This window comes from Loxodonta africana, chromosome 27 (genome assembly GCF_030014295.1).
Source record: "Loxodonta africana isolate mLoxAfr1 chromosome 27, mLoxAfr1.hap2, whole genome shotgun sequence".
In the NCBI taxonomy this organism is placed as follows: domain Eukaryota; kingdom Metazoa; phylum Chordata; class Mammalia; order Proboscidea; family Elephantidae; genus Loxodonta; species Loxodonta africana.
The window spans coordinates 23,144,745-23,171,619 of NC_087368.1; the positions used below are offsets into that span (position 1 = coordinate 23,144,745).

The window sequence follows — 26,875 nt, forward strand, 5'->3', positions numbered from 1 at the left end:
TTATGTGTCCTTTTGTGATTTACTTATTTCACTCAGCATAATGCCCTCCAGATTCATCCATGTTTTGAGATGCTTCACAGATTCATCATCGTCCTTTATCGTTTCGTTGTGTGTATGTACCATAGTTTGTGTATCCACTCATATGTTGATGGACACTTAGGTTGTTTCTATCTTTTTGCTGCTGTGAACAATGCTTCAGTGAACATGAGTGTGCCTATGTGTATTCATGTGACGGCTTTTACTTCTCTAGGATGTATTCGTAGGGGTAAGATTGCTGGTTTGTTTGGTATTGCTCTTTCTAGCTTAAGGAAACGCCATGTCTTTCCCCAAAGTGGTCGTACCATTTTACATTCCCACCACCAGTGCGTAAGAGTTGCAGTCTCCCTGCAGCCTCTCCACCATTTACTGTTCTCTGTTTTTTTGACTTGTGCCAATAATGTCAGGGTGAGATGGTATCTCATTGTAGTTTTTATTTGCATTTCTCTGCCGTCTAGTGATCGCAAGCATTCCTCATGTGGCTGTTAGCTGCCTGAATGTCTTCTTAGGTGAAGTGGCTGTTCATATCCCTTGCCCGTTTTAAAATTGGGTTATTCTTTTGTTGTAGAGGTGTTGGATTTTCCTATAGGTTTTAGAGATTAGACCTTTGCCTGGATTTGTCATAGCCAAAAATTTTTCCCAGTCTGTAGGTTCTCTTTTTACTCTTTTGGTGAAGTCTTTTGATGAGCATAAGTGTTTAATTTTTAGAAGATCCTAGTTATCTAGCTTATCTTCTGGCATTTGTGTATTGTTAGTTATAGTTTGTATTCTATTTATGCTGTGTATTAGGGCCTCTAGCATTGACCGTAATTTTTTCTCTATGATCTGTATAGTTTTTGGTTTTATATTTTGGTCTTTGATCCATTTTGAATTAGTTTTTGTGTATGGGTATGGGTTTTGTTTCATTTTTTTTTTTTGCAGATGGACATCCAGTTTTGCCAGCACTGTTTGTTAAAAAGACTGCCTTTTCCCCATTTAATGGACTTTGGGCCTTTGTCAAACATCAGGTGACCATAGGTGGATGGATTTACATCTGGGTTCTCGATTCTGTTCCATTGGTCAATGTGTCTGTCATTGTACCAGTACCAGACTGTTTTGACTACTATACCTGTATAGTAGGTTCTAAGGTCAAGTAGTGTGAGGCCTCCTACTTTATTCTTTTTCAATAGTGCTTTACTTTTCTGGGGCCTCTTTTCCTTTTCATATAAAGTTAATGATTAGCTTTTCCATCTTGTTAAAGAATGCTAGTTGGTCTTTGTATCAGGATTGCATTTGTAGAATCCTTTGAGTAGAATAGACATTTTTACAGTGTTGACTATATCCATGATCATGATATGTTTTTCCATTTATGTAGGTGTCTTTTGGTTTCTTGCAGTAATGTTTTGTAGTTTTCTTTGTATAGGTCTTTTATGTCCCTGGTTAGATTGATTCCTAATAAGTACTTTATTTTTTTTATGTGCTGTTATAAATGGCATTGTTTTCCTGATTTCTTTTTCGTAGTTGTTTATTGGTGTGTAGGAATCCAGTGTAATTTAGCACATATTTGAATGCTTGTTCCAGGACTAAGGTGATAAGTATATTCATCCATAAAACCACTGCAGCACCAGGAGCCCTGATGAGCAAAAGAGTGCCGTGAATGCTCGTGGCCTTTTGCGTTTGGCTTCTTTCACCTAGCATGATGTTCTTCGGGGTCATCATTGTCATAGCATATATCAGTACTTCACTCCTTTTATTGCTGAATAATATTCCATTTTATGGGCATACCATGTTTTGTTTATCCATTTGTCATCTAATGGACATTTGGTTTGTTTCTACCTTTTGACAATTATGAAGAATGCCGCTGTGAGCATTTGTGTACAAGTTTTTATGTGGACATCTGTTTTCATTTCTCTTGGATATAATCCTGGGGGTGGAATTGCTGGTCAAGTGGTAACTATATAACATTTTGAGGAACTGCAAAATGGTTTTCTAAACCTTTTCTAAAGCAGCTGTACCATTTTACATTCCCACCTAGCCAACACTTGTTATTATATTTGTGTTTTTTATTATAGCCAGTCTAGTGGGTGTGAAGAGGTGTCTCGTTACGGTTTCAGTTTGCATTTTTCTAATGGCTAATGATGTTGAACGTCTTTCCATATGCAAATTGGCCATTTGTATATCTTTGGAAAAATGTCTCAAGATCTTTCACCTATTTTAAATTTGGGTATTTGTCTTTTTATTATTGAGTTTTAGGAGTTCTTTATGTATTCCAGATAAAAGTCCCTTATCAGACATAAGATTTGCAAATATTTCATCCCATTCTGTGGATTGTCTTTTTGTTTTCTTGATGGTACTGTTTGCAGCATTTTTTTCTTACATGGTTCAGGCTTTTTGTGTCTTAAATCTTTACCTAACCTAAGATGAAAGATTTTCTTCTATGTTTTCTCCCAGGAGTTTCATAGTTTTACCTCTTATATTTAGGCCCATTATTCATTTCTGTTCACAATTTGGTTTTAAAGATTAAATGAGTGTTGGAAAGTTGGCTGGGAAAGGAGGTACTTGTCGCTAATGACTTATTTCTTTGTGGTAAATTAGTGAGAATAACTGCATGTAAACCTGTAGCCTTGCTTTGTACATTTTGGTGTTTGATAATTCTGACAGTCCTCTTTAAAAACTCCTGATTGTGTCAGTCAGCAGCATCTGTGGTGGTCGTATGTTATTTATCCACCTAACACTCCGTTAGGTGCCCTGGTAGCACAGTGGTTAAGAGCTCAGCTGATAACCAAAAGATCGACCTTATGAAGCAGTTCTGCTCTATCCTATAAGGTCACTATGAGTCGGAGTCAACTCAGCGGAAGTGGGTTTTAGCATCCCTTTGTGGTAACAGCACTTCTCATTTTATAATAATCCTTCCCATCCCATGTGTTTCATATGGATCCCCCTTTTCCCTCCAAGGGTGGTATATGACCCAAGTCCACCCTACTAAAACTCATCATCTTAGTAGCCACAGTGATTAGTTCAGAACAGGGCATTTGACCTAATCTGAACCAGTCAGAGCCATGACAGAAGTATTGGGGAGAGCTGCTTATTTCTCTTCCTGAAGTAGATAAATCAGTTGGCTGCGAGTCTTAAGCTTCTGATATCCATCTTTCCCAAGCCATCATATGTGGGCAAGCCATCATGTGTAGTCTGCTTGTCTTGAAGCTCTGCTAAACCTGTTCAACATCATGGTAATGCACAAGCCTCCACTGATAGACAGGTAGTGGCTGTGTTTGAGGTACACTGGCTGGGACTCAAACCCGAGTCTCCTGCATGGAAGGCAAGAAATCCCACCACCTATCTAACTACCACTGCTGCCTATTTTATAAATAGACAGACTGTAAACAAACAGTAACTTTTGTGTATGCTATGGGGAAATTAGCTCCTTGTGGCTTCTACAAAAGTTAGGAAATGCTGTTGAACACCTGGGATCATGATACTGCTTTTGTGAGACTGAATTTAAGTCCTAAAGTTAGATGAGAATTAACTGAGAAGTGTTATCTTTTTTTTTCAATTGTTCTTTAGGTGAAATTTTACAACTCAAGTTAGTTTTTCATATGAAAATTTATACACATGTTGTTGTGTGACACTAGTTGCAGTCCCCACAATATAATTGCACACTCCCCTTTTCCACCCTGGGTTTCCCGTGTCCATACAACCAGCTCCTGTCCCTTCCTGCCTTCTCATCCTGCTTCCGGACAGGAGCCACCCATTGGGTCTCTTGTATCTGTTTGAACTGAGAAGCGTACGCCTCATGGGTTTTATTTTACGTGTTATAGTCCAGTTTAATCTACGTCTGAAGAGTGGGCTTTGGGAGTGGTTGTAGTTCTGGGTTAACAGAGCGTCTAGGGGCCATGGTATAGGGGGTTTCATCAGTCTCAGTCAGACTATTAAGTCTGGTCTTTTTTTGCGGATTTGAGTTCTGCTCCACACTTTTCCTCTGCTCCATCAGGGACTCCCTGCTGTGTTCCCTGCTGGTGCAGTCATTGGTGGTAGCCGGGCACCATCTAGTTCTTCTGGTCTCAGGCTGATGGAGTCTCTAGATTATGTGGCCATTTTAGTCCCTTGGGCTAATATTTTCCTTGTGTCTTTGGTGTGCTTCATTGTCCGTTGCTCCAGGTGGGTTGGGACCAGTTGATGCATCTTAGATGGCCTCTCTTAAGCTTTTAAGACCCCAGACACCACTCACCAAAGTGGGATGCAGAACATTTTCTTATTGACGTAGGTGTCCTCTGAAACCTAGCTCCAGCTACTCTGTCCCTCATAGTGATTGGTTGTGTTCAAGAAACTTCTTAGCTTTTAGTTTAGGCCAGTTGTGCTGACATCCCCTGTATTGTGTGTTTTCTTTCTCTTCACCCAAGATGATTCTTGTCTACTATCTAGTTAGTGAATTCCCCTCTCCCTTCCTCCCCATCCTTGTAACATCAAAGAATGTTTTGTTCTGTGTTTAAACCTTTTCTTGACTTATAATTGTGGTCTCATAAAATATTTGTCCATTTGTGACTGACTAATTTCACTCAGCATAATGCCCTCCAGATTCATCCATGTTGTGAGATGTTTGGAGGATTCCTCATTTTTCTTTATCGTTGCATAGTATTTCGCTGTGTGTATGTACCATAATTTGTTTATCCATTTGTCTGTTGATGGGCACCTAAGTTGTTTCCATCTTTTTGCTGTTGTGAACAGTGTTGCAATGAACATGAATGTGCATATATGTATTCGTGTGTATTATTTCTCTAGGATATATTCCAGGGAGTCAGATTGCTGGATTGTATGGTACTACTTCTAGCTTTTTAAGGAAGCACCAAATCGTTTTCCAAAGTAGTTGTACCATTTTACATTCCCTCCAGCAATGCATAACTGTTACAGTCTCTCCACAACCTCTCCACCATTTATTGTGTTTTTTGGATTAGTGCCAGCCTTGTTGGGATGAGATGGTATCTCACGGTAGTTTTGATTTGTATTTCTTTAATGGCTAAGGATTGTGAGCATTTCCTCATGTATCTGTTAGCCACCTGAATGTCTTCTTTGGTTGAAGTGCTTATTCATATCCTTTGCCCATTTTTAAATTGGATTGTCTTTTTGTCGTTGAGGTGTTGCAGTGTCTTGCAGATTTTAGAGATAAGACTCTGACTGGATATGTCGTAGTCAAAAGTTTTTTCTGAGTCTGTAGGTGTCTTTTTACTCTCTTAATGAAGTCTTTTGATGAGCATAAGTGTTTGATTTTTAGGAGTTCCCAGTTATCTAGTGGTGTTTGTGCATTGTTAGGGTTTGTATTCTGTTTATGCCATGTATTAGCGCTCCTAGTATTGTCTCTCTTTTTTCTTCTATGATCTTTATCATTTTTGATTTTATAATTAGGCCTTTGATCCATTTTGAGTTAGTCTTTGTACATGGTGTGAGGCATGGGTCTTGTTTCTTTTTTTTTGCAGATGCATATCCAGTTATACCAGCACCATTTGTTAAAGAGACTGTCTTTTCCCCCTTTAATGGACCTTGGGCGTTTGTCAAATATCAGCTACTCATAGGTGGATGAATTTACATCTGGGTTCTCAGTTCTGTTCCATTGGTCTGTGTATCTGTTGGTGTACCAGTACCAGGCTGTTTTGACTACCGTGGCGGTATAACAGGTTCTAAAATCTCAAGTAGAGTGAGGCCTCCCGCTTTTTTGTTCTTCACTAATGCTTTATTTATCTGGGGCCTCTTCCCTTTCCATGTGAAGTTGGTAATTTGTTTTCTCCATCTCGTTAAAAAAAATGTCATTGGAATTTGGATCAGGATTGCATTTTGTCTGTGGATAGCTTTGGGTACCGTTGACATTTTCACAATGTTGAGTTCCAATCCGTGAGCATAGTATGTTTTTTACTTACGTAGGTCTCTTTTGGTTTCTTGCAGTAGTGTCTTGTAGTTTTCTTTGTATAGGTCTTTTATTTCCCTGGTTAGATTTATTTCTAAGTATTTTATCATCTTGGGGGCCATTGTAAATAGTATTGATTTGGTGATTTCCTTTTCAAAGTTCTCTTTGTTGGTGTAGAGAAATAAATCCAGCTGATTTTTGTATGTTTATCTTACATCCTGATACTTTGCTGAAGTCTTCTGTTAGTTCCAGTAGTTTTCTTGTGGACTCTTCGGGTTTTTTTGTGTATAAGATCATATCATCTGCAAATAGGAATACAGCTTCCTTACCAATTTGGATGTGCTTTATTTCTTTTTTGTTCCCGTATTGTTCTGGCTAGGACTTCCAACACAATGTTGAGTAAGAGTGATGATAAAGGGCATCCTTGTCTGGTTCCCGTTCTCAAGGGGAGTGCTTTCAGACTCTCCCATTTAGGATGATGTTGGCTTGTTGGCTTTTTATAAATGCCCTTTAAGAAATCAAGGAATTTCCCTTCTGTTCCTGTTTTGCTGAGAGCTTTTATCGTGAATGGGTGTTGGACTTTGTCAAATGCCTTTCCCATATCAGTTGATGAGATCTTGTGGTTTATATCTTTTATTTGTGTGATAGATTACGTTGATTATTTTTCTAATGCTGAACCATCCCTTCATACCTGGTATGAATCCACTTGGTCATGATGAATTTTTTTTTTTTTTTTTTTTGATGTTGAATTCTATTGGCTAGAATTTTGTTGAGGATTTTTGTATGTATGCTCATGAGGGATATTGGCCTGTAATTTTCTCTCTCTCTCTCTCTCTCTTTTTTTATTTGGTATCTCTACTTGGTTTTGGTATCAGGGTTATGCTAGCTTCATAGGATGAGTTTGGAAGTTTTCCATCCTTTTCTACTCTCTGGAATACCTTTAGTAGTAGTAGTGTTAACTTTTCTCTGAAAGTTTGGTAGACTTCTCCAGTGAAGCCATCAGGGCCAGGGTTTCTTGTTGGGAGGTTTTTTTTTTTTTTAACCTCTTCAATCTGTTCTTTTGTTATTAGGTTTATTTAGTTTTTCTTCATTAGTTTAGGTAGGTAGTATGTTTCTAGAAATTTGTCCATCTCCTCTCAGTTTTCAAATTTCTCAGAGTAAGATTTTTCGTAATATTCTGTTACAGTTCTTTTGATTTTATTTGGGTCTGTTGTGATATCGCCCATCTCATGTCTTCTTCAAGTTATTTGCTTCCCGAGGGGTATAACTTTATACATTTTTATATTTCTCTTGTTAATGAATATATGGTATCCTTAGATGCAAGGATGGTAAAACTTTGTCTCATGTACTCTGGACATGTTATCAGGAGGGACCAGTCCCCAGAGAAGGTAAAGTAGAGGGTCAGCCCAAAAGAGGAGGACCCTTGACAAGGTGGACTGACACAGTGGCTGCAACAGTGGGCTCGTACAAAACGATTATGAGGAAGGCACAGTCTGGGCAGTGTCGCGTTGTGTTGTACAAAGGGTCACTATGAGTTGGAACTGTTTCTGCAGCACTTTACAACAACAACGTGAGAGAATTGAATGCATGGATAGGCTGCACATTTATAAAGACAGATTTTTCCCTGACAGGTGTTAGGATTTTCAGATGTAATTTTTACTACTTTAGAGTTGTAATTATTTTGTTAAAATTACGTCTTTGAAACTAAAATGGGAGATAGGTTTCAATTTACAGATTCACAGAGCAGTGTTTTCGAGTATGTAACATAAAAATAGAGTTCATTCTATAGTGGTGAAATTAAAGCATGCTTTAAGGAATCTTTGAGCTTAAATAGGTAAAACTCTAACATGTCTGTCTTTTTCCTCCTTCTTTGTGCAGTGGTTAAGCATTTGGCTGCTAACCAAAAGGTCAGCAGTTCGAGTCCACCAGCCGCTGCATGGAAACCCTGTGGGGCAGTTCTACTCTGTCCTATAGGGTAGCTATGAGTTGGAAGCATCTTGATGGCTACGGGTTTGGGTTTTTTGTTTTTTGGTTAACTAAGGGGTGTCAATATGCAGTTTTCTGTAGGAAGCATTTCCATCGTTCTTACTAATGTATATATTTTAAGTTTTATTAAATTAAATTAGTACGTATTAATTATTGAGGAAACCCTGGTGGTGTAGTGGTTAAGTGCTACGGCTGCTAACCAAAGGGTCGGCAGTTCGAATCCGCCAGGCGCTCCTTGGAAACTTTATGGGGCAGTTCTACTCAGTCCTGTAGGGTTGCTATGAGTTGGAATCAACTCAACGGCACTGGGTTTGGGTTTTATTAATAGTTGATATAGGTTAGTTTTTGTATTATGTGATTTCAGTGTTGTACCTTCATAGTTATATGGAATTTTACTATGTTAATTTTGACCTTTAAAGTGAAAAGATTAGCTGTTGATTATTGGAAAGCCAATATGTGGCTTTAGAGTTTTGTGACAGCTGTTACTGACAGTTGTGTAGTCATTATTTCTATGGTGGTGTTAGCAGTTGTTGCTTCAGAAATATCTGCATGTCAGTAGTGCTTTGGTGCCCAAAGGAATTTAATGTAGTGTTCCCTTCAGTTCCTCAGCAGCTCAGTCAGGTGTTACGCTGGGTGTCATTAGCCGTATTTTCCAGATGAGGAAGCTGAGGGCTAAGTTAGAATTTGCGCGCTGTTCTAATTTCAACTTTTCTGTGTGCTTAGTTGTATTATTAAGTGTATTTTTTAAGTTTTTGAAAGCAGTGGAAACCAGACATTTAAGACATTAAAGTCTTCTCTCCCCATCTGGAGCATGGTTTGAAAATCATTGCTGTATAGTAAGGCGTTTTTCCTAGTGTGTTGCCAAGGCCCAACAACTGTTAAGACAGTAAGCTAAAATTTCCTACTAAATTTATATCAGATTCTGACTTTGACTTCTCCTTTTGTCCTCCCCTTCATGCCCAGTAAAACTGCTCTGGCCCTCACGTATATTCAAACCCCTTTTCTAAACTGCATTCCCTCTTTGTATACCTTTCCAATAGGAGCTCCTGTCACCTTTGTCCCTGTGCCCTTACAGAGGGCATGGAAAGGCCTGTAGAAAAGAGGAGTCAGAGTTAAGAAGAGAATGAAGATTAAAGTCCTCATAGCCAAGGGAAGAAAGTTTCAAGGAGGCAGGCTGCTCAGGCCTGGACTAAAAGAATGATGAAGAAAATGGAAAACACCATTTAATTTTGAGACTGGGAGGTTGTTGATCTTTAAGAGATTAGTTTACTGCAAAATGTTGGAGCAAAGGAGCCCTGGTCGCACAGTGGTTAAGAGCTCAGGCTGCTAACCAATAGGTTGGCAGTTCGAATCAACCCTGCGGGGCGGCTCTACACTGTTCTATAGGGTCCGACTATGAGTCGGAATTGACTCGACGGCAGCGGGTTTGGTTGGAGCAAAGTAGGATTGAATTGCAGGTAGAGGGAGGTGTATAGGTAGAAGAAGCAGAAAGCTGACCCTAATGGCAGGAGAAGGTTGCTGGAACAGTGGCTTGAAGGGTAGAGATGTTTAGGAGTATGTCAGGCTTTGATTCATAGTTTTTTTCTTTCTACATAGGAAAGTTTGAACTTTTTGTAACCAGGTTTTAGACCTATTAATAAAGTAGGAGAAAGGAATTTGATAAAAAACACAGGTTTGTCTTGGAAAAGACAACATACATTTCGGAAATGAAAGGGGAAAAGGAGGAATGAAGATAGAAATTTTTATGTGGGGAGAATTGGAGTTTGCAGGGAGCAAGGGATACCAAGATAAGTGAGAAGTCCTTATAAATAACACTTTCAGTACTTGAGGATGTTATTTCCAAAACCTGCTCTTCTTTGGATGCTTGTCAAACCAGAGATGTGTACCTGCCAAGTCAAAATTACAGTAAATTTAGTGAGGAAGTTGTTTGGTGCACCGGAGTTCCACTTCACCTGCCACTTGTGAAGGATTTGTCTCTTATCAGTGTGGTGTCAGCCCGGTGGTGAGATGGACTGGCCTGTGGTTTGGAAGCTTTCTATGGACAAACTGAGAACCCTTAACGCTCTGCTTCTTTGTGAGCCTTCTGTGCTGTGGAAATTTTCGGTACATGTTCCTCTCCAGACTGCATCTGAGTGACGGAGGTTCCAGTGGGCTGTGAGGGCAGCGTTGGACTTGCCAAGGCTCTCATGAGAGTCTGGGAGCCTGAGGACAGAGTTGAGTGCAGGGCCAGTTGAGCTGCTGGAATCAGAGCCCCAGGCTCAGTTCCTGTTCTAGTCCCTTCTTAGGCCTCTGTGGAAACTGCTGTGGCAGATACTACCCAGGGTATAGAAGCTGTTACCTACAGGAGTAAATTCTGGATTTCAGCACATTGGACCTGGCATAGGGCTGCAATTTTTTTTTTTTTAGTTTATTTTTTGTCGTTGAGAATATACACAGCAGAACATACATCAATTCAACAATTTCTACATGTACAATTCAGTGACATTGATTACATTCTTCAAGTCGTGCAGCTGTCCTCACCCTTCTTTTCTGAGTTGTTCCTACTTCATTACCATAAACTCACTGTTCCTAAGTTCCCTCTCTAATCTTTCGAGGTGTTGTTGTCAATTTGATCCTGTATAGGAAGATCTTAAAAGAGCGCAGTGCTTAAGGCAGACATTCATCACTAGTTAAGCTAAACTATTATTTGGTTTAAAGAAGACTTCAGGGGATATTTTTGGTTTAAGGTTTAAAGATTATTTCAGGGCAGTAGTTTCAAAGGTTCATCAGGCCTCGGTGACCTTAAAAAGACTGGATTCCGTGAGGATTTGAAATTCTGTGTTACGTTTTCCCCCTTTTGATCAGGATTCTTTTGTGGGATCTTTGATCAAAATGTCCAGTAAAGGTAATCGGGCACCATCCAGTTCTTCTGGTCTTATGACAACGGAGGCAGTTGTTCATAGAGATAGATAGCCATATATTCCATTTCTTCTTATTCCTGACTCTCCTTTTTCCTGTGTTGCTCCAGGTAGATTGTTGTTGGAGGCCATCGAGTTGATTCCGACGCTCAGCAGCCCTGTGTACAACAGAACAAAACACTGCCCAGTCTTTGCCATCCTCACAATCCTTGTTATGTTTGAGCCCATTGTTGCAGCCACTGTGTCAGTCCATCTTGTCAAGGGCCTTCCTCTTTTTCACTGACCCTCTACTTTACCAAGCATGATGTCCTTCTCCAGGGACTGATCCCTCCTGACAACATGTCCAAACTTTGTGAGATGTAGTCCCATTATCTTTGCTTCTGAGGAGCATTCTGGCTGTACATCTTCCAAGATAGATATGTTTGTTCTCCTGGCAATCCATGGTGTATTCTTCGCCAACAGCCTAATCCAAAGGTGTCAGTTCTTCTGCAGTCTTCCTTTTTCATGGTCCAGCTTTCACATGCATGTGAGGCAATTGAAAACACCATGGCTTAGGTCAGGTGCACCTTAGTCTTCAAGGTGACATCTTTGCTTTTTAATACTTTAAAAAGGACTTTGGCAGCAGATTTGCCCAATGCAGTTCTTTGTTTGATTTCTGGACTGCTGCTTCCATGGGTGTTGATAGTGAATCCAAGAAAAATGAAATCCTTGACAACTTCAGTTTTTCTTTGTTTATCACGATGTTGTTTATTGGTCCAGTTGTGAGGATTTTTGTTTTCTTAGTTTTTTTTTTAGTTGAGATGTAATCCATACTCCAGGCTGTGGTCTTTGACTTTCATCCATAAGTGCTTCAGACCTCTTCTCTTTCAGCAAGCAAGGTTGTGTCATCTGCATATCGCAGGTTGTTAATGAGTCCTCCTCCAATCCTGATGCCCCATCCTTCTTCATATAGTCCAGCTTCTCAGATTATTTGCTCAGCATACAGACTGAGTATCCAGGTGGACAGAAACCAGTTAATCGTGTCTTGGATGGCCACTTGTAAGCTTTTAAGATCTCAGGCACTATACAATAAACTAGGTTGTAGAGCAGAAGCACTAAACACTATTAACTGGGATGTCCCGTGAAACCATGACCCTAAACCTCCAAACCAAGAAACCACATCCCATGAGGTGTTTGGTTGTATGTAAGCAGCCTCAGCAGCTGCTCCCTTTTTTTTTTTCTTTTCTTTTGTTGTTGCTGCAAATACATCTGTCACATAACTTTTGCCAGTTGTGCTTTTTGCAGGTCTATAACTTACTGACAGCAGTTACAATAATTGGCTGTCCAGGGCTGCTAAGTTTATTTTGTGCTGCCAGGACATTGAAACAAAATCACCATACGCTGTCATCAATATTTTATAAAAGGAAGGATGACTTTTTTAATCACAAAATGGGAAGAATTGATAACAAAATGGTTAAAATATTGAATAAATGAAAATTTATGAAAAATGTAAACGCTTTATCCTTGTCCCTTATTCTTTGCCATTTGGTGAAAACTCTGTGCGGGACTTGCATGTAAGAACCACTGACCTACAGCACTGAGGCTGTTCTTTTGGGGGGACCCGTCCCTAAATGCTCGTCCTTCTTCCCTGCTTAATGGGAATTTCTCTAAGCTTAGCCAACCCCATTCTCCTCACTAGTGAAAGAAAGGGAGTGCCTGTGGCTGGAAACTAACGTGCCTGGGTGCACGTGTGTGAGAGGCGGCAGGGAGCACGCTCCCCGTGGGAGAGTTTAAGTTGGGCCCGTTTCTAAGCTACTCTCGCTTGACCTCACATCTATCCAACTTTCCTTGTACCCATCTCCTCACATTTTACCTTGTGTTTTAATCATTGTCATTGGCCCCTCTCTAAGCTGGGAGTTGGATGAGACTAGAGCTAGCTTTTATCATTTTTGTGTACCTTGTAAAAATTCTGCCATAGTTGTTAAATGGAAGTGAAACTGATGTCTAGCCTAAACCTCCTGCCACCCTTACCTCACTAAACACTGACCAAGCAGCACCTCGTGCCAGGTCTAGCTCAGCCTGCCTTTGCCCGAGGCCACACCCGTGTGCCCAGCCTGTGGAAGCTTGGTGGGTGGAGAGGAAACATGTTTAATCCTTGACCTGCTTTTCATCTCTTCTCCTCCGACTCTTCCCAGATCCTGACGTGCCTGCAGCCATCCTTCCACTTCTTTTTAAAGTCTTGCTTTCTTTCACTAGTGTAGGGAAGAATGAGACGTGGACATTTTCCTCTGTACCTGATGTCATCACCCTTTTCTCTTCACCTGAACCCATACTCATGTCTATCCATATTGCTGCCCTCATCTTTTTTACTTTAATCATCTGTATTGATGCACCCGTATCTGTCTGTCCTTAGCAGGTTCTTCACCCAGAAACATCAGCCCAAATGAAGCCTCACTCTCCCCTGCGGGACAGTCGGCATTCTGTAGAGAATGTGGGCTTTGGAATGCAGAGGATTGGGTCCAGCCTCTGCCACAATTAGCTGAGTGGCCTTAGGTTAATTACTTAAGGTTTCTGAGCCTCGGTTTCCTCTAACACAAAACAGGGATATTGTCTCCAAAACAGCCTTTTAAAGAACCTTTTGTGGCTTTGCTTTACCCAATTCGTTGAATGCCAACTTTTCTCCCTGGAGGTTTTTTTTTTTTTAAAACATTTTATTGTGGTTTGGGTGAAAGTTTACGGGGCAAGTTCATTTCCCAGTCGACAGTTTATACACATTGTGCTTCATGACGTTAGTTGCGTGCAGTTCCTCCAGCGTGATGGCACTCTGCCCACTTCCTCTCTGGGTTCCTCATTTCCATTCGTCCATCTTTCCTGACCCTTCCTGCCTTCTGAACTTTATTTTGGGTAAATGCTGCCTTTTGGTCTCATATGGTTGATTGTTCTAAGGAGCACATTCCTCACAGGTGTTACTGTTCACTTGGTAGGCCTGCCTGTTATTTGGCTGGAAGGTGATCTCTGGGAGTGGGTTCTGTTCCAGGTTTGAAGGGTGTCTAAAAGCCATAGTCTCGGGGGTTCCACCAGTCTCTATCAGACCAGTGAGTCTGGTCTTTTTTATATGAATTTGAATTTTGTTCTACATTTTTCTCCCACCCTGTCCAGGACCTTCTGTTATGATCCTGATCAGAGCAGTCGGTAATAATAGCGGGGCACCCATCTAGTTTGTCTGGCCTCAGGCTAGTAGAGGCTGTGGTTAGTGGAATCTGTTAGTCCTTTGGACTAATTGTTTCCTTGAGTCTGATTTTCTTCGCTCCACGCGGGAAGAGACCAGTAGTTGTATCTTACATGGCTGCTCACAAGCTTTTAAAACCCTAGATGTTACTTACCAAAGTAGGATGTAGAACATTGTCTTTATGGACTGTGTTATGGTGATTGACCTAAATGAAATGACCCCCGAGGCCATGGTCCTAAGCCCTCAAGCCCGGTGACCCAATCCCTCAAGGTGTTTCATTATGGCTAAGTAAGTTTTTGTAACCGGGCCGGCTGTGTGCTCTACCGTATACATGGATATATTTGCAGCACATACAGATACATATGTAGAAAATATTCTCTGCCAAACCTGTATATGCTCCTGGGTGTACTCTCATATGCCATCCCACACCTGTTCAGCTTACATGTCTATGTCTGTGTCCACTCATAAATTATTGTTTATACTGTTCTTGCAGGATCCTGTATGTAATAGCATTTACTGTTGCTTCCTTTTACTCTTGAGTTCCCCCCAGTGTCTTCCTTTGTCTTGGTCATGTTGTGCTGACATTCCCCTTACTGTGTATTGCCTTCCCCTTTACCCAGGTTAATACGTGTCTACTATCTAGTTAGTGATTTTCCCTCCATACCCCTCCCATCCCTGGTAACCATCAAAGATTGTTTCTTTCCATGTGTAAACCTTCTCCTGACTTTTTGTAGTAGGGGTCACATACAATATTGGGCCTTTTGTGATTGACTTACTTCACTCAGCACAATGTCCTCCAGGTTCATCTATGTTGTAAAATGTTTTACAGATTTATCATTTACGTAGTGTTCCATTGTGTGTATGTACCATAGTTTATTCATTCATCCGTTGATGAGCACTTAGAATGTTTCCATCCTTTTGCCGTTGTGAATAGCACTGCAATGAACACAGGTGTGCATATATCTATTTGCGTCGTGGCTCTTATTTCTCTAGGATGTATACCTAACAGTGGGATTATTGGATCATAAGGTATCTCTATTTCTAACTGCTTAAGGAAGTGCCATACCATTTTCCACGGTGGTTGTACCTCTCCCTGGCTTTTAAAGTCCTTGATAGTTTGGCCTCAGTCTGCACATCCAGCAAGGAAATCTCTTTTCCATCTAGCAAACAGTTAAGTGCTAGACTATTGCCCGAAAAGTTGGAGATTCAGACCCACTCAGGGGCACCTTGGAAGACAGGCCTGGTGATACCAGAAGTTCACAGCCTTGAAAACCTTATGGTGCAGTTCTGCTCTGTACTCATGGGGTTGCCATGAGTCAGAATCGACTAGGTGGACACTAACAACAAGGTGGTTTTTATTGGTTTTATGGTACTATTATAAAACACATTAGGATTTATTTTATACTTGCACTGTCTTATGCCTGGCTTCTCCAACTGCCTCAGCCACTGAAATTTTACTTTTATTTCCTTTTGAGGAACCATGTCCCGTGTGTAGGTTTTGCACACAGAGCAGAAGTATAAAGGTGTCTTGAATGTAGATTTGGGTCTCAACATTTATTATTGCTGAAGGAGAAAGTCAGGTTCTTTCCTCTTTGGCCTGCCGTTGCTGCTGTCTTCTCCTTGGCTTCTGGGCGCGTTCACCTTGGCTGAACGAAGATGAACGTCGTGTCCCCTGCTCAGGTTTCTGTGGGTTGGGGCTCGTGCTGGCAGCTGCTCCTCCGCTGTTGTTGACTGCACCTCACTAACTTAGTTGTTTTGCTCAACAAATCTTGAGTACTCTGGTATTATCTTTTTACTAAAGTCCTAGCTGGTGTGCCTCCTCATGGCCTTGTGTGGTGTGCATTCTTCATGTATGTGCACATTAACAGAACAGTGCCTTTGGTTATCAGAATTCCGGTAGAGGTGCAATCAGCGGTCAGAAACACACTGTTGTGGGGGCTAGCCCATAAGTTTACCTTGATAAACGTACCTCATGCTTGTGCTTACCTGAATGAGCCTGTTTGTGAGTTTTTAAACTTGCGAGCTTTGGAGAGCTGCACCAAGCTGCCAGGTGAACAGATTAAATGTACTTCTGATCCCTCATTTTGCTTTAATTTGTTCCTTCCAGTACATGTACACGTTTATTTGCTGTAAGCTGTGAACCTATTTAAATAATGTTTTAAAAAGAGCATTAAACCTGCTTGTTTTCAACCTCTTGAAATAAACCTAGGCCACATCTGCAACAGCGTGCACACTACATTTTTAAACTCTTGCATGTAACAACAAACAAATCAATTAAGCATTTAACTAACGGTTAACCATTTCTGAACTAAAATCAGGGTAGATGGATTAATAAAGAGTTTTTTGAAATAACATATTAAGCGTATAAGGCAATACGCATAAACTCACGTTTTATTTATTTAGAAACGAAGTGCTGCGTGGTAGCTTGTGGGTGGTGCTTGGGATGCCTGGTTAATAGCATCTCATCAGGTGGGCCAGGGGATGGGTCGGCACCTTCCTGCTCATTGAGGGTTGAGTGGATGCGTTGTATTTGTTGATGTATTCAGAGGACCGGTGGCTTATTAATAATTCTTTAGAATTGTCACTATGAAATTATTATTTCCCCAGGGACCGTTTTGTTCTCCCTGCTGCTGGTTCTGGTCCTGGTTATTAAATCTCTGTGGCCTCTTACTTTGGTCTCTTCATTATCCATTCATCAGATACTGATTGAACACCTCTTATGTGTAGGCTTTAGTCTAGGTATTAAACATACAACATGGAGCAAAATACTGTCTCTGTTCTCATGAAGCTTACATTTGAATTCCACAGGGGACAGAACAGATGACTAATGGGTCGGGTAGTGTAAGTGCTGTGGGAAAAATAAAGCAGGGTAGCGGCTCCAGTGAGAGGGGCGGATGCTATTTTTTATAGAGTGGTCGGGAAAAGTTTCTTTGATACGATGCTCCTGGAGCATAGAACTTCACAAAGTAAGTGGGTATGCAGGGGAAAAGGCCCTGAGGCTGAGGCTGTAGTGGGCTGGGTGTGTCTGAGGAGCAGCCACAAAGCCGGCCCTGCTGAAGGAGGGCAACCAGAGGCGAGAGTAGAAGAGATGTGAACAGAGGTCATCCGGGGTGCTGTCAGGTACAGAATTGGTATTCTGTTCTTGAGTAAAATGGAAGGCCACATGAGAGTTTGCGAAGCAGTTGACCTGACTTAAGTTTTAAAGGATCATCTGGCTCTCTGTGGAGATGAGCCAGCTATAGGAGAGGAAGGGCTGAAGTAAGGGGTCTGCTTTTCTACATATATAAACTCCGGAAAGGCTCACTGAAGGTTGAGTGTAACTTTTCTGAATAGACTGATGTTTTTAGAAATGTTTTGAGTTTTCCACTTCTTAAAAGTGTTTTTGTTTTTTTTTTTTGTGCTTTAAGTGAAAGTTTACAAACCAAGTCAGTCTGTCATATAAAAACTTTATGCACCTTTTTTTATACTCCTAGTTGCTCTCCCTCTAATGAGACAGCACACTCCTTACCTCCACTCTCTGTTTTCTTGTCCATTTGGCCAGCTTCTGCCCCCTCCTGCCCTCTCATCTCTTCTCCAGACAGGAGCTGCCCACATAGTCTCATGTATCTACATGGTCCAAGGAGCTCAGTCTTCACCAGTATCATTTTCTATCCCATAGTCCAGTTCAATCCCTGTCTGAAGAGTTGGCTTTGGGAATGGTTCCTGGCTTGGGCAAACAGAAGGTCTGGGGACCATGAGCTCTGGGGTCCTTATAGTCTCAGTCAGACCATTAAGTCTGGTCTTTTTATAAGAATTTGGGGTCTGCATGCACTGCCCTCCTGCTCCCTCTGGGTTTCTCTGTTGTGTTCCCTGTCAGGGCAGTCATCGGTTGTAGCTGGGCACCATCTAGTTCTTCTGGTCTCAGGCTGATGTGGTCTCTGGTTTATGTGGCCCTTTCTGTCTCATGGGCTCATAATTACCTTGTGTCTTTGGTGTTCTTCATTCTCCTTTGCTCCAGGTGGGTCAAAACCAATGGATACATATTAGATGGCCTCTTGCTGGCGTTTAAGATCCCAGATGCCACTCTCACTCTCGAAAGTGAGATGCAGAATAAAACAATGTTTCTTGTTACTTTTCTACTATAGACAGTACAAAGCTATTAAAATCTAAATTACAGGCTTTTAAGTTCCTCTGTGATCTGTTTTCATTTATTCTCTCTAGTTCGGCTCCAACTACATTTCTGCAGGGGACACAAATCTCTGAACCAAAAGTTCTCCATTTTGGTCACACCCACTCTTCCCACCTCCCTCATAAAAAGCCTATTCAGCTTTCTAAGCATAGGTTAGATGCCATTACACTATGAAGCCTTCCCGGTTCTCCTTAGAACAAATTTCTGTACCATATCTGTTCCTTTTTAATGTTTTTGTTATCACTTTAGTTTGCACTGTGCTATGTAGTACAGTGTATGTTAAACTAAATGAAGTAAATCCATACTGTTGGGTTAATAGTTTATGTCTGAGTTCTGGTAACCGACAGATGATCGTTTGGAAAAATAACTAAAATACAATATGCTAGAGGTGATAGAGGAACTTGAATTGAGAAGAAGAGCATCACGTGGTTGTAATATCTTTGTTTTTCCTTTCCACATTATTTTCTTTTTGTTTTTATTTCTATTAAAATTATACACCAATATAATTTGAAAAGTCTAATAGTTCTGTAAGGTTTGTTACCCAAAAAAAACAAAACAACTGTTCCTGCAGCCTTGACCACGTTTTGCTGTGTAGTGGAACTACATGTACTCCTTGACCTATGACAATGTTCCCTTCCAACGGATCCATCATGAGTCGGTCCTGATGTAAGTTGAATACCCCCCCTTTTTTTTTTTTTTTAAGTTTTCATTACTATTGCCTTTTATTATCAGTATCTTTATAAATCCGATCTTTATTTGTCTTTAGGGGTTGGCATGAGAGTGGTAACACTGCAAGTGTAAGTGTGGTTCGTAGTGACTCTGAACAGGTCGTAAGTCGGGAGCAGCGTTCTGCTCTGTTCTGTTAACACAGAGGGATCGCAGTGAGTCGGAACAGATTTGATGGCACCTAACAACCACCACCTGGACTCTACTCTTTGAGCTATTTTCCTATTTACTTCCCCGTTTTTAAATAGCATACTTATGGGACTTGATATTTCAATTTTTGGCGATAGCTCTTGATTCAGAACAGTGGACTGTGAAGGTTTAGTTACATCTTCCCCAGGGGCAGCCATCTTACCTTGTTTAGATCGCTAGTCGTTTATATTATGTGAACGTTACTTATCGTTGCTTCACGTAGCACACTGTGATTTACCTTTCCTTTGCTATGTAACTTCTTTCCTCTAGAGTTATTCTCTACCTTTCTCCTCTCTTTTTCTCTCCCTTCTCTCTCCTTCTCTACCTACCCCATAGTTTTCTATATGTTTTTGTTAGTTTGTTGTCAAGTCAGCAACTCATGACAACCCCATGCACAACAGAACAAAATGCTGCCCGATCCAGTGCCATCCCCGTGATTGGTTGCTGATCGGACTGTTGTGACCACAGGGTTTTCACTGGCTGGTTTTTGGAATTAGATTGCCAGGTCTTTCCTCCTAGTCTGTCTTAGTCTGGAAGCGCCTCTGAAACCTGTTCAGCACCATAGCAACATGCAGGCCTCCACTTACAGACTAGCGACGGCTGCACTTGAGGTGAATTGGCCAGGAATCAAACCTGGGTCTCCCACATGGGCAGTGAGAAGTCTGCTGCTGAGCCATCTCTGCCCACCTCCTCTCCCCCTCTCCAGCCGGTTCATTTCACACTAATCGAACCCCAAATGCTTTCACAGTTGTCTAAACTGCTTCAAAAGACATTGAGATGCAGTGGGTATAATAAGAATTGTACATTTCCAGGAAGTCTTTTTTTGGACCGTTCTGACCCGTCTAGCCTGGACAGGCTTTCTGTCAGTGGTACACAGCTGTCGTTCTGGGCTCTCTTCTCCCTGTCTTTCTGGGGATTCCATTTACTGCTCTACATAGAATCTTGTTTCCTTTATCTTTTTTTTCTTTGTTCACTCCCTTGTTTTGTAGAGTACATCCCCTAGTAACTTCCTGAAAAATACTCCAGGGAGAGAAATTTTTAAGACCACAGATATCTGGAAAGATTGCTGTTCTTCCCTCACACTCGATTGATAGTTTGGCTGGGTATGGAATCTGTGTTCACAATCATTTTGAAGACAGTGTTCCAGTACTGTTGAAATCCAAAGCCAAAGCTGAATACGGATTCTTGGTACATTATCGCTGTTTTCTCCCTGGGAACTTGATATGCCTTAGGTGGGTCTCTTTTCATCTTTGTACTGCACCTTTTCAATCTGGAAACTCATGTCCTGTGAAGTTTTCTTACATTATTTTTGATCTCCTTGTATCTGTTTACCCTTTCTGGATTATTCTTACTCAAATCTTGGACCTTCTTCTGGCCAATTTTTGAGTCTTTTCTCTCCTATTTTCTACCTTTCTTTGTTCTATTTTCTTGGGAAGTTTTTCCAGCTTTATTCTTCATTGAATTTTTGAAATACTTTTATTTTTAATTTCCCAAAGCTCCTTTTTCTCCACTCCCCCCCGCCCCCGTGTTGTTTTTTTATATCCTTATTCCTGTTTCATCAGTGCAGTGTCTTCTGTCTCTCTGGGTATTAATGATGTTTATTTTGAAATTTTGTTTTCTCTGCATGATTTCTTTTTTCTTCGGTTTGCCATCTTCCAGTTTGGTTTGGTCCTTGGCTTCCATGTTAAAGACATTCTCTGGTTTTCTGTTACTTGGTTAGCCTTTTATGTCAGTATATTGAGGTCTTCCCTCTGGGTTTCTCATGTTCCCTGGAGGAGATTACCTGGAGGGTATAGGTAGCAGAGTAAAGGAAGAAAACTGGAGATCTTCCTGTCTGGCATAAATAAGCTCATTTTTTATCCCCTCATTTCCAGCACAGCACCTCTGCCCTCACCCATATGAATGTACTCCGGTGAAGAAACCATCAATCTTGCAGGATGTCCGTTGCCATGTAACAAACTACCATAGATTTAGCAGCTCAAAATAATACACATATTTGGTATATCACAGTTACCTTGGCTCGGCAGTCTGGCATAGCTTAGCTGGGTGGTCTGGTCCGGGCCTCACAAGGCTTACAGGCCTCAAGGTGTCGTGGCCTGTGTTCTCATCTGAAGCACAGGTTCCTCTCCCAAGCGCACGTAGGCGTTGGCAGAATTCAGTTGCTTGCAGTTGCAGGGCCTGAGGCCCAGAGCTCCTGCCGCAGGCCACCTGTGGCTCTTTAGCCCTTGCCACAGGCAGTTTATATCATAGCACCTTGCTTCTTCAAGGCCAGCGGGAGTCTCTCCAGTCAGCCAAAACTGAGTCTTACATAACATAGTAAACAAAACAAAAAAACTTATTGGCATGGAGTTGGTTCCAACTCATAGCAACCCTATAGGACAGAGTAGCACTGCCCCATAGGGTTTCCAAGGAGCGGCTGGTGGATTCGAACTGCCAATCTACTGATTAGCAGCCGAGCTCTTAACCACTGTGCCACATGATATAGTAGTATATATAAAACATAGCCTGATCCAGGGAGTAGCATAGCATCACCCTTGCCGTGTTCTGCTGGTTAGAAGCAAGTCACGGCTTCCGCCCACACTCGAGTAGATCATGTAGGGCGTAACGTTGGGGAACAGATCACGCAGCCCATCTTACTTGGAATTTCACGGCTTCTTAAATACATTTTTAACCAGTCCTTATTTCAGAACCTTCCCTTGCCTCACTCCTCATTTCCCAGAGGTGCCACAGATTCTTAAGTCTTTGGGGGGATTATGTGGTATACACAGGCTCGATTCTCGGCTTGGCCTGCCAGCTGAGGATTCCCATTTCTTGGATATGCCAAGTCCTTTAGCACTTACCCATTTGCCTTCTAGCTTCCAAACTTTTGTTACTATTGTCTCCTCTCCCATTCTTCCCATCCTTATACATTTAATGCCTTTAAAAAAAAAAAAAAAATCCCTTACCGTCGTTTTGGAGAAATAAAAATGGGTGCATGTATTAAATCTTCCATTTTTATGTTCTGAAATATATTTTTTTCCTGTAGTTACAATTATCCTTTCCTTTTAAGAAGGAAAAAAAAAAGAGAAAGGTTAAAAATTTCTGACATGCTTCATTTTTCATATCCTTCTATTGGAGCCCTGGCGGCGCAGTGGTTAAGAGGTGCGGCTGCTAACAAAGAGGTCAGCAGTTTGAATCCACCAGCCACTCCTCAGAAACCCTATGGGGCAGTTCTCCTCTGTCCTGTAGGGTCGCTGTGAGTCAGAATTGCTCAACAACAATGGGTTTTTGGTGTACTTTCTTTTCTTTAATCTGCTTATTTTCCATTCATGCTTATGCATTCTTAGCCCCATTTTGTACCTCGAAGCTAAACTCTCTCATGCATTCTTAGCCCCATTTTGTACCTCGAAGCTAAACTCTCTCAGGCTTGTAATGACTATCTTCTTCTCTCTTAATCAGAATGTTCTCACCTTTGTCGTTTTCCATGGAGCCTGTCCTGAACAGGCACATACCTTACCAATTAATTCTCTGAGAGTGTGTTTCATATGAAGTTAGAGATTACTAGGTGACTTGTTAGTCCAGACCCTTCTCTGTTGGGGGATAAAGCTTTGCAGTCCCTTGGTTTTAAATATTAACTGGTGATAAGAGTCGTTTTAGGAAGCAACCAATACAACACGAGGTGGCTGGCACTGCCATGGGTTAATTTACAAGGTGGAGTGGTGACTGAGTGGTGGCCAGTGGTGAAAAGTGCTGTGTATCTATTCACGGCCCCAGCACTTGCTAGACTTGGGTGGCTGTGACATGTCACATGTGAATGCTCACCCCGGGCCTCTTTAGCAACTTTTGCAACACTTAGCTTTGTTGAAGCTGTTCTCTCTGTACTGTTCAGCTAGAAGTGTGTGCATAGACCAAGAGTGTGCACTTCAGTGAGAGAACTGGAGAAAGTCAGACCTCCCCTCCAGGCCCAGCCCTGGATTTGGCATAGAGGACACAGCCTTACTCGCTCAGTCTCTCAGCCTTAAATTTTAACAGGCAGGCCTGCTGGGGCCAAGAGAGAAGCCTCTGACTCCCCAAGCGCAATAATAGCAGTCCTCACCTTCTGACCCGGTGATTTCCTGGGGGCTCTGACTTGTAGATCCTGCAGTGGAGAGGGAGGGAACAAAGAGGTTGCAGAGGCCTCAGCTTCACAGAGCGTTGAGCAACGGGTGATGTTGTATCCGCAGGCAGGGGCTGACCTCTCATTTCAGTGCAGGTCATTCCGATGATGGCTGGACCTCCCAGGGCCACTGTGAAGTAGAATGGACTGGAGTGGAGCTGAATTCCTGGACTGTGTCTGGGACCACCCTAACTTCTGAGCTGGGGAAATCGGAGGCCTGTCCTACACCTGCTTTTTTGCTTTAAAAAAAAAAGGGGGGGGGGAGGAATTGTGCTTCTTTCTTGTTCTCTCTTTGCCAATTAGGGGCATCACATTTGGGCTGTTAATTCACCTGAACTGATGCTTGTTTCCCCAAACCATCTTCGGTTTCCACTAAGCTGAGGATTCTTAGCATTTTCGGAGTTGTCACGTTGTTATTGAAATCCTCTTCGCTCTACACTAAGCGCTCTGAGTAAGCGCTCTGTGTAGAGTGTGTTTATTTTCAGTTAATTCATTTCTACTGAGAAAGTGAATTTTTGTTTTAAGATATTTTAATAACACGTGTCAACCCTTAGCAGATGACAAGATTTTCTCGTTCTTGTTTTATCCCAGCTTCCATCCAGATGTGAAAGAGACATGAAATAATAAGGTAGGAAAGGCGGACACCGTAAATTTGAATCAGCAGCTTCCGTGGTGAGTCCCAGAGCAGGTGACTTCATTGTAAGCTCCGTGGAGGTAGCGAAAGGAGTATCACTGTTGGAGAACCTGGATTGAGTTGGCCAGAACCGTGACTTCCTAGCTTTAATACTTGTACAAACACGTTCCTTCTTCTAAATCTGTTCTCCCATCTTTAAAATGAATATAATGTTACCTTTCCTAATAGGAAGGGTTTGGGTAAAGATCAAAAAATTTATGAAAGAACTTTGAAAAGTATATATTTCTCTGCAAGTGTAGGATATTCTTCTGCTTTCGATTGATGTTGACTGTTGGAATGATACTTTAAATGTATATTATTTGAGTCAGAATAAACTAATACCTAATAAATTCTGGAGTACTGAGTTCAGACTTGGCTTGAATTTGGATACTTATTTAAATCAATTTGTATTCATCGTGACACCGTGACGAATACATCTTTTATCAGCATTCAAGGAAGAGGGCCCTCTCTTGGCAGAAGTACGCCCTGTGGACCGTCAGGCTCCTCCCTGCCCTGTTCTGAAAGCGGAGCTGCGTCCTGCAGTTGCAGTAAACTTGAGCCCCTTTGGTTTACACTGTCGCAGGCTTTGCAGTCTCCTTGGGCCTAGTTGTCCCTCAGCTCCATGACTGGGAGTGTGGTAAAAGGAAGAGGATGGAAAAAGTTGCCTGAATTGAAGAGAGGAGGGGAGGGGAAGGCAAGAGAGTGAGATAATATCCGGTCAGTGTAGGTATTTCCAGTTTAAATGTCAACGGGAGCTTTAATTATAAGGCCAAAATCTGTCCTTTAGTGTGACCGCAGAGCCACAGGAGACCTGGACCTCCTTGTAGTTGCTGATGGTTTTCATAGGGTTGTGGTTGGTAATGGGAGCAGTGATAAACAATTCTTGTGAATGATTGTTCTAGATCCTTTACCAAAAAATGCAGTAAATCAGTGGGCCGCTGTTGAAAAAGTATTTGGACCCTAACAGGCAGGAATAAACCTGTCAAAGGGCCTCCCCTCCAGTCCTTAGCAACTCCGTTCACATCATTCAATGAAAACTGGGCTTAAATTAAAGATTTGTATGGCGGGAGTAAGAATATTGATTGCCCAGATTGAGTAATCCCAGCCTTTAGAGCACTCGGAAACCTTGTTTGCCCCAAGGTAACCGTAGTGAATTATTAGATTGCATCTCTTCTACCTTTGTTTTGTTCTTCAAAAATGGAAATAACATTACTATTATCAAAGAAGTACATGATCATGACTTTTTGAAATCCCAGTCATTCAGATCTGTTAACAGGAGAAAGTAAATCCCTTGCATCTCATTCTGCAGGTGTAACCACTGTTAATGGTTTGGTCATATCGCGTGTCTCAGAAAAATGGAATTGTTCTGCATAACCTGCTTTTTTTTCAATTTACAGAACGTTACAGATTTCTTTCCCTTTCAGTGTGCGTACCTCATCTCATTTAAGAGCCACATAGTATTACCACTGTATGGATGGACGTACCGCATATTATTTAACTTACCTCCTATTGATAATTTAGCTCATTCCAAAAGCTTCTCATCATACGGAAGGTTATTATAAAGATCCTTATACTACAGCCAGTTATTTCCTGAGGATAAGTTCTGAGAGGCAGAATTTCTGGGTTAAAGGGTCTACCTTACTTAGGCCTGGGGATGTATTTACCTGCCTGCGATCTAGAAAGACTGCTAGTTTACTCTTCCATCCACCATGGAGGGAGATGCCTGTATCCTCACACACATGCACAGAGGGTTGTCAGTGCTTTCAGTTCTTGTCAGTCTGATAGGTAAAAGGTCCCTTAATGTTTAGTTTGCATTTCTTTGAGTCTAAGTAAGATTGAGAATGTGTTTATTGGCCATATAGGTGTCTTCTTTTGAGAAATGCCTGTGTACTTTATCCACTTATTAGTGTGTTTCAAGTATTTTTGTATCAAGATAACCCTTAATTACATACTGCACAGAATCTTCGCCCTTTTATAAGCTTTGTTAGTGTCCTTCTCTTAAGAATTTTAGGTTTTTAAGTAGTCACATCTGTTCATCTTTTCCTTTGTGGGTTTTTTTTTTTTTTTTTCCCCTTTGGTGGTTCCCAGTTTTGGTGCCTCCACAAGCAGACTCTTAAGATGAGGATTTGAATACAGGTAGCTTAGTTAGAGTTGCAAGGAACAAAGGTAGAGTAGGGAAGGAAAGACAGTTAATAAAGGGCACCTTATTAAGCCAGCCTTTACAGTGAAAGCTACCCAGGGGGACACTGGGATATTGGAAAAAGCACTCACCTCAGAACTATCTCACCCACCCAGTCATCAGTTATTGGCTGAAGGATGTTCTTGGAGATTATTCCAGTTAATTATTGCTCCATAACACAACGCCAGATGAAGAGGTGTAAACCAACCACCGCTTACATTATAAGCCCTCATGGCTCTGGGGGTTGGGTAGGGCTGGGCCCAGCTGCATGGTTCTCGCTTCGGTGCACCCTTGCAGATAGAGGAGGCTGGGGCTGGAGTCACCTGAAGGCTTCCTCACTCAAACATCTGGTGCCTAGGCTGGGAAGACTGGAATAGCTGGGGGCTGGAACAGCTGGGGCTCCTCAGGCATTTCTCAGCCTTCACATGGCCTCTCCACATGGTCTCCAGCAAGGAGGCCTAATAGAGGTTAAGAGTAGCTGCTGCTTACATGGTGGTCTAGGGTTTCCAAGCTACGTGGAGAAAGTGACCCCGCACGTAAGCCAAGGAAAACAATCTCCCCTTTTAAAAAGAGGACCTAGCTTGGGAAGTCACACCACATCATTTAGATGTCATCACTACCAGCCCATATTCAGAGGGACAGGAGTTAGACTCCACTTCTTGGCTGGGGCGGGGAGTGGGGGAGTGGGGCAGGGGGGAGTGTCAAAGAATCTATGGACTGTGTTGTAAAACCACCATAAAAAAAAGACAAACCAAACCCATTGCCATCCAGTCGACTCTGACTCATAGTGATCCTATATAACA

The 26,875-nt window shown here is 41.7% G+C and overlaps 1 protein-coding gene across 3 annotated transcripts in view; it reads left to right on the plus strand.

Moving 5' to 3' along the window:
* The window catches only part of LOC100676245 (ubiquitin-conjugating enzyme E2 E1), a 90,544-nt gene that overhangs the window by 47,169 nt on the left and 16,500 nt on the right, over nt 1-26,875 (plus strand). Inside the window, exon 1 of one of the 3 annotated variants that reach the window (XM_064277360.1) lies at nt 18,760-18,836. The exons of the other annotated variants lie outside the window; for them this stretch is intronic. Coding sequence (XP_064133430.1) covers nt 18,775-18,836 — 62 coding nt within the window. The 5' untranslated portion in view covers nt 18,760-18,774. Of the gene's footprint in view, nt 1-18,759; nt 18,837-26,875 lie in introns of those variants that run through there. 3 annotated transcript variants of the gene reach the window in all.